We start from the raw sequence: 14,820 nt of genomic DNA, 5'->3' as shown, positions 1-14,820 counted from the left end.
ACTAAATGTCAGGAAGCACCTAAGAACCTCAATACCAGGTTATAAGGGTCCAGAAAACTCTATTTTTAGTTGACATTAAAAAATATACAAAGAAGACATTCTCTAAAGTTCTGAAACCATACCTATCCGTGGCCTTGGAGTCCAGTCACTAGAGCTTGCATGTGAGGCTCTATCATCCTCATCACTTTCACAGGAATGAAAACCGTTGGTGATTATTTCATCATCAAACAGAAGGTCATCTGCAAAAGAACCCAAAGTAACTCAAGGTGGCTGAAACAATCTGCATCTAAAATGTATGAAGATCTATAACAGTTATGATGCAATGATTTTCACTGAATAAACCACTGAACATTCATTCATAGTGCCTAGGTTAAAAATGCCTCCTGGGTCAGTTTGCACCATTCATAGGAGCAATATAGCCTCATCTTTATGGATCCTGCAAAGAATCTTAAAACTTCCAGTTCGCCAAAATCTAGAAATAGTTATACTTAAAACACAAGAAGTACTAATCTAGTTACACTGAAATTACAGATCACAAGTAATAGGAATTCATGAAACTTGTCAAAAACTTAAGTCATTCAAACATAACTATGACTGTGTTCTTCTCTTGTATAATACTAGACATACAAAGATATATGCGTTATTCATTTCCCATATTAAACTGTTTATTGAAATCAAGGGTCAATTTACAAATCTAGACTTGAATGCACACGAATGGTCAAATGGTCAAATGTCCACTGATTGTATTTATTGATAAAGACGAACATCCATCCACGACAGAAACATCTCAGATTGAAAATATGAAAACCCTCAGGGGCGCCTGGGTGGTTCAGTCGTAAAGCCTCTGCCTTCGGCTCAGGTCATGATCCCAGACTCCTGGGATCGAGCCCCGCATAGGGGTCCCCGCTCCGCGGAAAGCCTGCTTCTCCCTCTTCCACTCCCCCTGCTTGTGTTCCCTCTCTCGCTGTGTCTCTGTCAAATAAGTAAATAAAATCTTAAAAAAAAAAGTCTTAAAGTACTATCATGCTCCGTACCCAGCATTAACTGCACCAAATAACTGTAATGTCTTTTGCAAAAAGCTATGCTTTTGCAATTTTGCAGACTATGACTTTAGAGACAGCTTTGCTCCTTAAAATTTAAAACAAGTTTAAAAATAGAGATCCTAAAAAAAAAAACAATAATTGCACAGGTGTGTCAGTTTGCAAAGACAATTGCAAAAGGATGCAAAGGACCAAGCAAAAGTTGCAGATTTAACTGTGCAGGGAAGGGGTGTGGAAAAGCGAAAGATGTTCAACAAAGGCAATATGCTAAAGAGGAGGAGGAGAGAGAAACTTACTTTAAAAACCAACTGCGGGAGCTTCGCGGCGCGGCGGCTGCGCAAAGCGCGAGGCCGCCCAGGCGGGCCGCGGAGGGAGGGAAAGAGGGAGCGGAGGGAGGGAAAGAGGGAGCGGAGGGAGGGAGTACGCGGGCCGCTCCCGCAGCCCAGCCAGCAGCCAGGGAGGCACACAGTTGAGGCCCGTGGTGGGGAGAGGGAGGCCCCAGAACCAGACCTGAGCCCCCAGCCCGCCTCAGAGAACCCCCCCCAACCCCACACCAGAAGGGGCCCCGAGAGAGGGAGGAGGGGATGCGCAGTCCCTGCCGCCCGCGCCCTGCGCACCTCGGTACCCAATCGTCGCCGCCGCCGCCTCTTCCTCCTCTTCGCCTTCGTCGTCGTCGTCGTCGTCGTCGTCGTAGAAGTCGTCGGCCGGCGGCGGCTCCCGGGATAGGCCCTGTAGGCCCGGCCCATTGTCTCCTTCCCCGGCCGTCGCCGCCTGGGCCTCCCGCTCCCCGCCCGCCGCCGCCGCCTCCCGCCACAGCGCCGCGGCCGCCGCGGGGCAGCCCCCGGTCGCCGCCGGCACCTCACGCTCAGTGGCCGCCCCACCGGGCTCGCCCGGGCTCCGCCCCAGGCCGGGACAGTCTCTCCGCGGCCTCTTGCGGAGAGGCTCCCCGGCGGGCGGCGACGCGGCCTCCCTCTCGGCCGCCACCGCCGAGGGGGAGCCGCCGGGCTGAAGGGCGAGCGCCGCCTCGTCCGCCATCTTCCAACTGCCTCTCTGGCCCTTCTCCCTCGCCTCCTCTGCTCCCGCTCGACTCGCGGCACTGGCGCCCCCGCGGCTCCGGCTGCGGGAGATTTAAACCCCGTCACGTGACCCAGGCCCTCGTCGCCCCCGCCCTCTCGCCGCTCCCGCCACCCACGCGGGCCGGACCACAACACGGCGGGTCACGTGGCGGGTGGAGGCGGCGTGGGCTGGAAGGAAACGCGGCCCCACCCCTCTGCGGCAGGCGCGTCTAGCAGCCAAAGTCGCCCGTTTCCCAACTTCTTTTCAAAACTGGCCTCAAATCACTGTCGCCCGGATGGCTCAAGTTTTGGTTCACACTGCGAATTTCCACTTAAGTCTGAAGTGCACACCTTGCTTGCCTTAAGTCTTTTCTAGATTTAAGCTAAGAGGTTAAAACTTAGTTCCTGAGAGGCGGTGAGGAATGAAGCTGGCCAAGGCTTAGCTTCGTGAAATACGCTGGATAGTCTTAACAGCATAAGTAGAGGATAAAAGACGCAGTTCACGCCTCACCCTCTTCACACCATTCTGACAGCTCCTCTTTGCTCCGTTTTCTTCTTGCTCCTGTCTTTAGCTGACTGCTCCCCAACCCCATCACGTGCAGGGTGGTGTAAATTGTCAAATCCTTAAAGGCAGGTGTCCGCCCTGAAAAACCTCTGATCTGGGGGGTTGGAGACCAACCTATCGGCTTTCCGGCACCACCCTGGCTCCAAAGGTGTGTGAATTACCTTCTCTGAGTGTACTGGGTCAAGCAGGCGATAAGGAAAGAGCGGAATGAACCTGACTTGGCCCCTATAGGCTTCTGACTTTGGGTTGGGAATTGAGATTCTTGCCCGCTAGCTTGAGCAATTTGTTTGGCCTTTCTAAATGTAATATTCTCATCTCTAAAATGGTAATATTTTTAGGGTTGTAAGAATTGAGATATATGTAAAGTGAGGAGGAGTACCTAGTAGCTCAAAATATCAGTCCCGTAAATAAATGAATAATTAAAGTAGTTCCTTGCATACTAGAAGCCCCTCTACTTTCCACTTTCCCTGAAATTCCAGAACACTGTCATTCCATATCTAGCCTAAACTAAGGCAAATTTAATTTTTTTTTTTAAGATTTTATTTATTTGACAGAGAGAGACACAGTGAGAGATGGAACGCAAGCAGGAGGAGTGGGAGAGGGAGAAGCAGGCTCCCGGCCGAGCAGGGAGCCTGATGTGGGGCTCGATCCCAGGACCCTGGAATCATGACCTGAGCTGAAGGCAGACGCTTAAGGACTGAGCCACCCAGGCGCCCTTTAACTAAGGCAAATTTAGAGCCAATGTTTGGTAGAGCATCTGCCTCTGCAGTGCGGCATTAGAACCCCTTAAAGGACCTCTTCAAATTTATAGTAAACCATACCTTAAGCTTATTATGGGGGCCTGCCTATACTGAGCCAATTGAAAATTTAGGCAAGCAACTTGTTTCTTTACTCTTTTTTTTTTTTTAAGATTTTATTTATTTATTCGAGAGACAGCATGAGCAGGGGGAGCTGCAGAGGGAGAAGGAGAAGCATGGGGCTGGATCCCAGGACCCCAGAATCATGACCTGAGCTGAAGGCAGACACTTAAGGACTCAAGCCACCCAGGAGCCCTGTTTCTTCATTCTTAAAATAAATAAATAGATAGATAGATAGATAGATAGAATATTGAAAATGTATCTCTAAGGGCCCATCCAAATCCAAAAGTTGGGGGTGCCCGGGTGGCTCAGTTGGTTAAGCCTCTGGCTCTTGGTTTCTGCTCAGGTCATGATCTCAGGGTTATGATATAGAGCCCTGCCTGGGGCTCCCCACTCAGTTGGCACCAGCTTGAGATTCTCTTCCTCTGCCCCTCCCTGGCTCATTGGTGCTGGTGCACACACGTGCGCTGGTGCACGCTCTCTTTTTCCATCCCCCTCCCTCGAAACTGAGAGACTCCCACCTAGTCACTTTTCATTTCTGAAAGTGATCCTTTTTGTTCTTGAAGCCTTGGAATCATATCTGAAGTGTTCCCCCAGATTGATGCCCTCTGACTGAATCCTGTTGTCCTTCCTTCCCTCCTACTCTCCTCAATTCCTAATTACATAGGCACCTCACCCTTCCTGGCTGACAGTCATGACCCTGTTCTCTCCCCCACTTTCTCTTCCTTAACCAACAAAATATTTCATAAATTGATTCTTAACCACATTGGTGGGATATAATACATGAAATGTTGAGAGTCAGCATCCCATTAAAATTGAGAGAAAATTTGGGGTACCTGCATGGCTCAGTCAGTAGAGCATGTGACTTTTTTTTTTAAGATTTTTATTTATTTATTTGTCAGAGAGAGAGAGAGTGCATGCCCAACCAGGGGGAGCAGGAGGCAGAGGGAGAAGCAGGCTCCCTGCTGAGCAAGGAGCCCAATGTGGGACTCGATCCTGGGATCATGACTTGAGCTGAAGGCAGACTGAGCCACCCAGGCATCCCAGAGCGTGTAACTCTTAATCTTGGTGTTCTGAGCTTAAGCCCCACCTTGGGTATAGAGATTACTTAACGATAACAACAACAACAACCTACAAAATAAAGAGAACAGTTTACCTTTAAACGAAATTGAGAGAAAATTCCCAGCTTTTTTTGAGAAAGATATTTGTAAGCTTATGGACATCTCTTACTTATTCACTCATTCATTCATTTATATATATTGTACATCAAGGACACTTCCTGGTATTTATTAAATGCTATGTGATCAATATGATCTCTAATATGCTGAAAAATCAGAGAGGGGTATACATGACAGGTAGGATAAATGAGACACAAATGGTATTTAACAACAAAACAAAACCCTCTCAACTAGACTTCTGGCCTACCAGTCGTTGAGAACTACTTGCCTGAAATTCAAGTCATTTTGAGTCCTTAAAGTTTGCAAGTTCACGTTCAGGTTTTCAAACCTCCCCCGAATCTGACCTTGACCTTCTTGTAAATATTTTTAGCATTAGTATACTCTAACTTGAGTTTATCATTTTTAGGAAGCCATGTTTTTAAATGAGGAAGCTCTTCAAGGTCTCATATGGGATGATCTCCAAGCTACACAGTACAAGATGTAGACCAGTGTGTATAATATAATGCTATTTGTGAAAAAAAATAGATGGGGGAGTGTGGAAGGGAGACCATATATATGTATTTCCTTATATACGTAGAAAATAACTCTGAAAGCACTTAAATACATAAAAGTCTGCCACATATCTCTCATACTTTTTTGCTGGTGCCTCCTTGCCTAGAACGAGTCCTCTCTACTCCTTACTTAATACATTAAAAAGCACATTCCCCTATTTTCTTTGTTAACTTATTTTTCTCTATGTTTTATTGATGGTCTCCCCCACCTAGAGCAGGAATTTTATTCATCCAGTTCACCTCTGTATCATCAGTTTTCTATGAGAGTAACTGGCACATATATTTATTGAATGAAAGAATAAATTAAGAATGTAAATGAATATTATTTCCATATAGGAAAAGAAAAGAAAAAGAGAAAAAAGGCAAAGAAACAAGACAAGGAAATTCAGTTTGTCCCCAGCACAGTTCAGGTGAGAAAGTTTGTGAAAGATGACATGAGGTTGATGGTACCTGGTTTGATGGGATGAACATAGATGCACCGGCCTGTGAGGTGTCTTCCAGCACCAACGACCAGTTCTCTGATTCCTCAGACACCACGTGGGTGTTCAACAGCTCAACTCAATCCTGACACTAACTACCCAGAATTAGTAAAGACCTCACAGCTTCAGGAGTCAGTCTCACAGGACTGTCCCCCAATCAGATGCCAGTCACAAGTCTTAGAACTCCTGTACTTCTGACTATAAATGGGGAGTTTGCATGGTACCCCCCTAAAGTTCAAGAATTTGCTAGAATGGCTCAGAGGACTCAGGAAGACATTACTTACATTTATAAAGTAAACGTTTACTCTGTATCCTTACGAAGAATAGAAATGAACAGCCAGATGAAGAGGTACATAAGGCAGGGTGTGGAAAGGTCCTGAGCATAGGAGGTTATGTCCCTTTGGAGCTGAAGTGCACCACCCTCTCAGGATGTGAATCTGTACACCAGTTCAGCAGTCTCCTAATTGTTCAAGAGTCTTTATAAGCTCAATCCCCAGCACACCCATACCCTGTCTTTGGAGGCCTAAAGTGGGGCTGAAAGTTCCCACCTGCTAATCACTCATCTTTGTGGTGACCAGCTCCATCTTGAGGCTATCTGGGGGCCCCACCTAAGAACTACCTCATTAACATGAACTCAGAAGTGACAGAAAAGGGCTTATTATGAATAACAAAAAAAGCTCCTATCACTAGGAAATTACAAGGGTGTTCTGTGTCAGGAATAAGGGACAAGGACAAAATATTTTTTTATTATACCAATGTCATAGACTTCTGGCACTAGTCACTAAGATTTTTTACTTGCTTTCTAGTGCTAAGCCCCCTAAGCAGCCTTCAACAGTAATTTAGTTTCCCATATAGAATTTTCCACTGGGGAAAAAAATATTTGAAAAGTTCAGTTCTATTTATATAAACAAATAAATTGGCTTTATAGCTATAATATCAGTCTCATATGACTATGATTTATTAGGGGAGTTAGTACCAACTCTGTGTCTTCTAAAAAAGTGGTATTGACAAACTAGTTATTAATGTGGAAAAATATAGATTCCTACCTCACAGTAAATGAAAAATAAATTCTAGGTGGACTGAGGATCCAAATTAAAAAATACAGTAAGAATACCGTATAATTTGTAGCAAGAAAGATCTTAACTAGGACAGGAACTATTTAAAATATGTATTTCAGGTCACCTGGGTGGCTCAGTAGGTTGAGCATCCAGCTCTTGATTTTGGCTAGGTCATAATCAGGGTCCTGAGATTGAGCCCTGAGTCAGGCTCCTCATTCAGTATGGAGTCTGCTTAGAGTTTCTCTCTCCCTCTGTCCCCGCTCCCACTCACACTTTCCCTAAAATAAATAAATAAATCTTTAAAAAATAATAATAAAATAAAATATATATTTCCCTGTATGGGCCACCAACAAAATTAAATAAAAAATAAAATTAGGTGGGGTGCCTGGGTGGCTCAGTCGTTAAGCGTCTGCCTTCGGCTCAGGTCATGATCCCAGGGTCCTGGGATCGAGCCCCACATTGGGCTCCCTGCTCCGCAGGAAGCCTGCTTCTCCCTCTCCCACTACCCCTGCTTGTGTTCCCTCTCTTGCTGTGTCTCTCTCTGTCAAATAAATAAAATCTTTAAAAAAATAAAAATAAAAATAAAATAAAATTAGGGGCGCCTGGGTATCTCAGTCATTAAGCATCTGCCTTCAGCTCAGGTCATGATCCCGGTGTCCTGGGATTGAGCCTGGGCTCCCTGCTCAGCAGGGAGCCTGCTTCACCCTCTCCAGCTGCTCCCTGCTGTGTTCCCTCTCTCGATGTCTCTCTCTGTCAAATACATAAATAAAATCTTTACAAAATATTTTTTTAAATTAAATTAAATGAAAAATGAAAAAATATATTTGACTACCTAAAATTTAAAATATGTTCAAATTTATTAGTAGTCAGAGATATGCAAATAAAACGATGAGGTACCATTTTTCACTTCTTAATGGCAAACACAAAACAAATTTTATTGTTACCATCTATTGCATACCAGGCTATGGGGAAACTGATACTCTCATACATATGCATTGCGATCATAGTGTTGGAAAGTAATCTGGAATATTTATTAAAATTATAAATACATACATTTCAAAACAAAACCCTATTTATCTTAATGAAATAAAAGTGTAAGGCTATGAATGCCAGAATGTTTATTATGGTATAGATGTTGCAGGAAAAAAAGTAAAGAAACAATCCAGATGTCTTCATCAGGAAAACTGTTGATCAAATTATGGTATACAGCTATTATGGCATATTATGCAATCATTGAAAAGATCTACAACTGATCTTGAGAAACGTTTATGATACACTGTAACAAAACAAGTTGCACAAAAATGTGTATACTATGATCTTTTTATTATTTAATAAAGATTCCTTATTTATTATTTTTAAAACCCCTATATACCTATATACAAACCTATATATAAATATGGCTATAGAGGCTTAGAAAAAGTGTAGACAGTTACATGTCAGAATGTTAACACTTTAACATCCCTGATAGAGAGGGTAGGCATAAACAGAAGGGTTGAGGACACATCAATAAATGTTTCTTGCTAAAATTTCATGTATTAAAATGAGCATTTGGGGCGCCTGGGTGGTTCAGTTGTTAAGCGTCTGCCTTCGGCTCAGGTCGTGGTCCGGGACCCTGGGATTGAGCCCCGCATCGGGCTCCCTGCTCCGCAGGGAGGCCTGCTTCTCCCTCTCCTACTCCCCCTGCTTGTGTTCCCTCTCTCACTGTGTCTCTCTCTGTCAAATAAATAAATAAAATCTTTAAAAAAATAAATAAATAAAAAATAAAATAAAATGAGCATTTATGGGGCACCTGGGTGGCTTGTCAGTGAAGTGGCCATCTTCGGCTCAGGTCATGATCCAGGAGTCCTGGGATCGTGTCCCAAGTTGGGCTCCCTGCTCAGCGGGAAGTCTGCTTCTCTCTCTGACCCTCCCCCTTCTTGTACTCTCTCTCAAATAAATAAATAAAATCTTTTTTTAAAAATAAGCATTTAGGGGCGCCTGGGTGGCTCAGTCGGTTAAGCGTCTGTCTGCTCAGGTCATGATTCTGGAGTCCCCGGATCGAGCCCCACGTCGGGCCCCCTGCTCAGCGGGGAGCCTGCTTCTCCCTCTCCCTCTGCCTGTCTCTCTGCCTACCTGTGCTCTCTCTCTATCTCTCTGTCAAAAAAATAAATAAAATCTTAATAAATAAATAAATAAATATGAGCATTTATATATTAATTAATTAAAAGGAAATAATAATTTAATTTAATAAATATAATAATATACAAATATGGTAATATATAATAATGTATAATATATAATAATGTATGTAATATATAATGATAAACATATATAACATACGCTAATATACTAATAAATACAATAATAATGTAAAATTAATAATAATAACAATTTAAAATTAATAATAATAATTTAAAAGGAAAAGAGGAACCTTTTTTTTTTTTAAGATTTTATTTATTTATTTGACAGAGACAGAGATAGCGAGAGCGGGAACACAAGCAGAGGGAGTGGGAGAGGGAGAAGCAGGCTTCCCCCCAAGGAGGGAGCCCGATGTGGGACTCGATTGCAGGACCCTGGGATCATGCCCTGAGCCGAAGGCAGATGCTTAATGACTGAGCCACCCAGGTGCCCAAGAGGAACCATTTTTTGAAACTACAACCTGAGGGCTACACTTGGGTTCTGGAGATCAAGTTAAGCTCCTCCCACTCTGTGAGGCCTAAGTGGTGGCTGACTTTCCTGTCGTACATTGCTTCTTTTTCAAATTTCCTAGGTATAGGGGCACCTGGGTGGCTCGGTCATTAAGTGTCTGCCTTTGGCTCAGACCATGATCCCAGGGTGCTGGGATCGAGCCCCGCATCGGGCTCCCTGCTCAGCGGGAAGCCTGCTTCTCCCTCTCCCACTCCCCTTGCTTGTGTTCCTGCTCTCGCTATCTCTCTGTCAAATAAATAAATAAAATCTTTAAAAAAAAAAATTAAGGGGCGCCTGGGTGGCTCAGTCGTTGAGTGTCTGTCTTCGGCTCAGGCCATGATCCCAGGGTCCTGGGATAGAGCCCCATGTTGGGCTCCCCGCAGTTCCCTCTCTCACTGTGTCTCTCTCTGTCAAATAAATAAATAAAATCTCTAAAAAAAAAAAAAATTAAAAAAAATAAATTTCCTAGGTATAACCACAAGTTTAGCAGGTGTTATTCTTCCATGGTTTCATGTATATTATTTTGTCTTTTGATTAGTTTATCACACGACTGTTGTACTTCCATACAGAATGTGAGTATTCTATACATTATCAAACACCATGTGGAGAGATGTGCGGGATGTCCAAACTAAAGCAAATAGTGATGGCAGTGCAGCCTGTCTTCCATCAGCAATATAAAGACCTAGACCAGTGGCTCTCAATTGGGGCAATTTTGCCCCCTATCCTCCAGAAGATCTTTGACAATCTGAAGACATTTTTTGGTTGTCATAACCCAGTGGGGGAGGAAAGGATGGACTATGGACATTCAGCAGATAGAGGCCAGCGATACTGCTAAACATTCTATAATATAGAGGGCAGCCCCTGACAACAGAGTTTTCCAGCCAAAACGTCAGCAGTGCCGCAGTTGAGAAACTCTGTCCTAGAGTTTCAACCACAAGGACAGGTGGTATTGGCTGGGACTCTAAGTGACAAAGATTCCCAAGGGGATGAGGGGGCAAGCTTTCATTAGCAAGGCCAGGTTAAAAAGTAGCATAGGCAGTGGGGTGCCTGGCTGGCTCAGTTGGTAGAACAGGTAACTCTTGATCTTGGGGTTGTGAATTCAAAGCTCCATGTTGGGTGTAGAGATTACTTAAAAATAAAATCTTGGGGCGCCTGGGTGGCTCAGTCATGAAACATCTGCCTTCGGCTCAGATCATGATTCCGGGGTCCTGGGATCAAGCCCCCCATCGGGCCCCCTTCCCCCCCCCCCCCCTCGCCCCCCCCCCCCGCCCCGCTTGTGTTCCTTCTCTCGCTGTGTCTCTCTCTGTCAAATAAATAAATAAAATCTTTAAAAAAAAAAAAGAAATTAAAACAAATAAATAAATAAAATATTAAAAAAAGAAAGAAAGAAAAGTAGCATAAGGCAGTGATTTTCGAACTTTGGTTTTTAGCAGCAGAATTTATCTATTGAATGATCTTAACTCTATCATATAATGTAGATACATTTCCTTTAATATTTAAAGGACTCCACTAATCAATAAGAAAAAGATTGATAGCTCAGCTGAAAATGAAGAGTTCAGTTCATAGAAGAGGGAATGCAAGTAGCTTTAAAACATGTGAAAGAGAAAGGGGAAAAAAAAGAAAGAAAAAATAAACATGTGAAAGATGTAAAATTTCACACAATGAAATGCCATTTTTCACATATCAAGAGAGTAAGGAACCAAAATTTGACCATATGTTACATTGGAAAGGATGTGAAGAGCCAGGCCCACTTGTATAGTAATAGTAAACATGTAAGTTGGTACAATCCCATGGAAGGCAATTTGGCACTATTTATCAAAATGTAAAATGCAGGGGTGCCTGGGATATCAGTCAGTTAAGCAGTTAAGCATTTGCTTTCGGCTCAGGTCATGATCTCAGGGTCCTGGGATGGAGCCCCATGTCTGGGCTCCCTGCTCCACGGAGAGCCTATTTCTCCCCCTCCCTCTGCTGCTCCCCCTGCTTGTATTCTCTCTGTGTGTCTCTCTCTCTCTGTCAAATAAATAAATAAAATCTTTAAAAAAATGTAAAATCCAGGGGCGCCTGGGTGGCTCAGTCGTTAAGCGTCTGCCTTCGGCTCAGGTCATGATCCCGGGGTCCTGGGATCGAGCCCCGCGTCGGGCTCTCCGCTCCACGGGAAGCCTGCTTCTCCCTCTCCCACTCCCCCTGCTTGTGTTCCCTCTCTCGCTGTGTCTCTCTCTGTCAAATAAATAAATAAAATCTTAAAAAAAAAAAATGTAAAATCCATATGCCTTTTAATCTGGCAATTTCAATTCTAGAAATCCATTTTATAGATATACTTGCATATTGTAAAATGACGTATATGCAAGAACATGCATTGTGCCATTGTTTATACTAGCAAAAGGTTGGAAATACACTACTTGTCCATTAATGAGGAATTGGTTAAATGTTTTACCAGTACATATGTTTATATGCATATAAATTATCACTTAAACTCAGGAAATGGGTAAAAGAAATTGCTCCTAGGGAGGGCAAATGGGAGACTGAAAGACAAAGGTATAAAGGAGATTTTTTTTAACTATAAAATCTTTTGTGCCTTTTGAAGTCTTCACCATGTGCATCATTACATATCACACATGTGTGTGTTAGTATGTCATACATTACATATCTTAAATATATAAAAGGAAGGCTGTTCTCATTGAAGTAGACTCCCCAAGTTTCCACCACAGTATCCCTCAAGACATCACTTATTCTTAAGGTCCTAAAAGAACATAGTAAATAAGCCACTGTCAGAGTTGTGTTAGAGTAGACTAATTGCTGTAATAATAATCCATAGATTTCACCGGCTAAATGCAACAAAACTTACTTTTCTTTCTTTTTTTTTTTTTTTAAAGATTTTATTTATTTATTTATTTGAAAGAGAGACAGCAAGGGAGGGAACACAAGCAGGGAGAGCGTGAGAGGGAGAAGCAGGCTTCCCGCTGAGCAGAGAGCCCGATGCGGGGCTCCATCCCAGGACCCTGAGATCATGACCTGAGCCGAAAGCAGATGCTTAATGCCTGAGCCACCCAGGTGCCCCCAAAACTTATTTTTCATTCACACAACAATCCTACGTGGCTGCTCTTCATCAGATGGCTTTTGGGATCAGCTTCCTTTGAAAAGTGACCAAGAGACCCTTGTTCCTTCTATCCTGTAGCTCTGCCATTGGAGAGGCAAAGGAAATTAGGTAACATCTGTTGAAAGGTTTTATGGGCCAGTCCTGGAATTGACACTATTCCTTCTCCCATTCAACTATCTAGAAACAGTCAAGTGGCTACACACCAGGAAGCCTGGGAAACCTTATCTTTCAATGTGACAGAATGGAGTTGAGGGCAAACAGAAGACAATGACCAGGAGCCACTCATTATAACTTTTTTTTTTTCCATTTAAGACAGGAAATACTTTATTCAAACCCATCAGAGAAATGGACAGCTTGGGTCTGTAACAAAATGTCATGTTTTAACGCACAGGTCAATAATTGTATATGAGAGTATACACTGCTACATACAAATTAACTGATCAGAGCACAACTTTTCAATGTTCAAAACAGAATAAGCTTTCTTCTAAAGGCAGCACCTTTGTGACATTTTTGTTGTTGGGGGGGCAGCGGCAGAGGGAGAGGGAAAGATAAAATCTTTTTTTTTTAAAGGTTTATTGATTAATTTTAGAGAGAAAGAGAGAGACAGCAAGGGGAGGGGAGCAGAAGAGGGAGAGACTCTCAGGCAGACTCCCTGCTGAGCGCAGAGCCCAAGATCTGACCTGAGATCATGACCTGAGCCTAAATCAAGAGTTGAAAGCTTAACCAACTGAGCCACCCAGGTGCCTGACTTTGTGGACAACCTCTCCTTCTCCTTCACCTTCTCCTTTTACAGAATCCACACCAACCGTCTCATAATTCTTCTGAAGGGCAGTCATGTCCTCACAGGTCTCAGAAAAAGCTCCTTCCTCCATGCCCTCGCTCACATACCAGTGAATAAAGGCACGCTTGGCATACATCAGGTCAGACTTGTGGTCCAGGCTAGCCCAGTCCTCAGTGATGGCTGTGTTGTTGCTCAGCATGCACACAGCTCACTGTACTTTGGCCAGGTCTGTAGCAGGTGCCACAGTGGGAGGCTGGTAATGAATGCCAACTGTGAAGCCAGTGGGGCACTGGATGGTACATGAGGTCTTGACGGTGGCAATGGCAGAATTGACATCTTTGGGAACCACATCGCCACGATACAATAGGCAGCAAGCCATGTATTTACCATGGCCAGGGTCACATTTCACCATCTGGTTGGCTGGCCCAAAGCATGCATTGGTGATATCTGCTATAGAAAGCTGTTCATGGTAGGCTTCCTCAGCAGACATGACAGAGGCATATGTGGCCAGAGGGAAGTGGATGCGGGGCTAGGGCACCAGGTTGGTCTGGAATTCTGTCAGATCAACATTCAGGGCTCCATCAAATCTGAGGGAAGCAGTGATGGAGGACACAATTGGACCTATCAATCTATTCAGGTTAGTGTAGGTTGGAAGTTCAATATCGAGATTTCTACAATAGATGCCATAGACGGCCTCATTGTCTACCATGAAGGCTCAGTCAGAGTGCTCCAGGGTGGTGTGGGTAGTGAGGATGGAGTTGTTGGGCTCAACTATAACTGTGGAAACCCTGGGGGCGGGGGATGGGGCTGGGTAAATGGAGAACTCCACCTTGGACTTCTTGCCATAATCCACAGGGACGTTCCCTCAGCAGGAAGGTAAACCTGGAACCAGTTCCCCCTCCAAAGCTGTGGAGCCAGTTTCCAAATTCAGTCCAAGACAAGGTCAATGATCTATCTCCTTGCCAGTGGTGTAGTGCCCTCGGGCATAGTTACTGGCAGCATCTTCCTTGCCTGCAATGAACTGCTCAGGGTGGAAGAGGTGGCGGGCACTGAGTGCTAGTGCGAACTTCATCAGTGACTGTGGGTTCCAGGTCTACACACACGGCCCTGGGCACATGCTTGCCAGCACCTGTCTCACTGAAGAAGGTGTTGAAGGGGTCATCTCCTCCCCCAGTGGTTTTATCCCAGCAGCCACTGCCAATGTGGACACCAGCCTGGCCGACATGGATGGAGATGCATTCATGCATGGTTGCTGCTTTGGGGCTACCGAGCAGATGGTGGAGAGGAAGAGGAGAGGTTGTTGTTTCTTACAGCGTGACTCAGGCAGTTGATGTAGGAGAACCTCCACTCATTATAACTTTATAAAGAGTTTCCAGGGGGCGTCGCCTGGATGGCTCAGTCTATTAAGCGTCCGACTCTTGATTTCAGCTCAGGTCATGATCTCGGTTGTGAGATCAAGCCCTGCGTTGGGCTCCACACTCAGCAGGGAGTC

At 44.3% G+C, this 14,820-nt stretch overlaps 1 protein-coding gene and 1 pseudogene across 1 annotated transcript in view; both read right to left on the bottom strand.

The window, feature by feature from the left end:
• Nucleotides 1–2,166, bottom strand: part of SIRT1 (sirtuin 1) — a 29,485-nt gene extending 27,319 nt beyond the window's left edge. Inside the window, exons 1-2 of the mRNA XM_021699570.2 lie at nt 1,658–2,166; nt 123–239 (exon numbers count right to left, since the gene is read on the bottom strand). Of these exons, the coding sequence (XP_021555245.1) occupies nt 123–239; nt 1,658–2,075 (535 nt within the window). The 5' untranslated portion in view covers nt 2,076–2,166. The remainder of the gene's footprint in view (nt 1–122; nt 240–1,657) is intronic.
• Nucleotides 2,167–2,595: 429 nt separating this feature from the next.
• LOC110589394 lies at nt 2,596–14,584 on the bottom strand (annotated as a pseudogene).
• Between the last annotated feature and the right edge of the window lie 236 nt (nt 14,585–14,820).

This window comes from Neomonachus schauinslandi, chromosome 6 (genome assembly GCF_002201575.2).
Source record: "Neomonachus schauinslandi chromosome 6, ASM220157v2, whole genome shotgun sequence".
Classification (NCBI taxonomy): Eukaryota; Metazoa; Chordata; class Mammalia; order Carnivora; family Phocidae; genus Neomonachus; species Neomonachus schauinslandi.
This window is presented reverse-complemented; position numbering and strand designations above follow the sequence as displayed.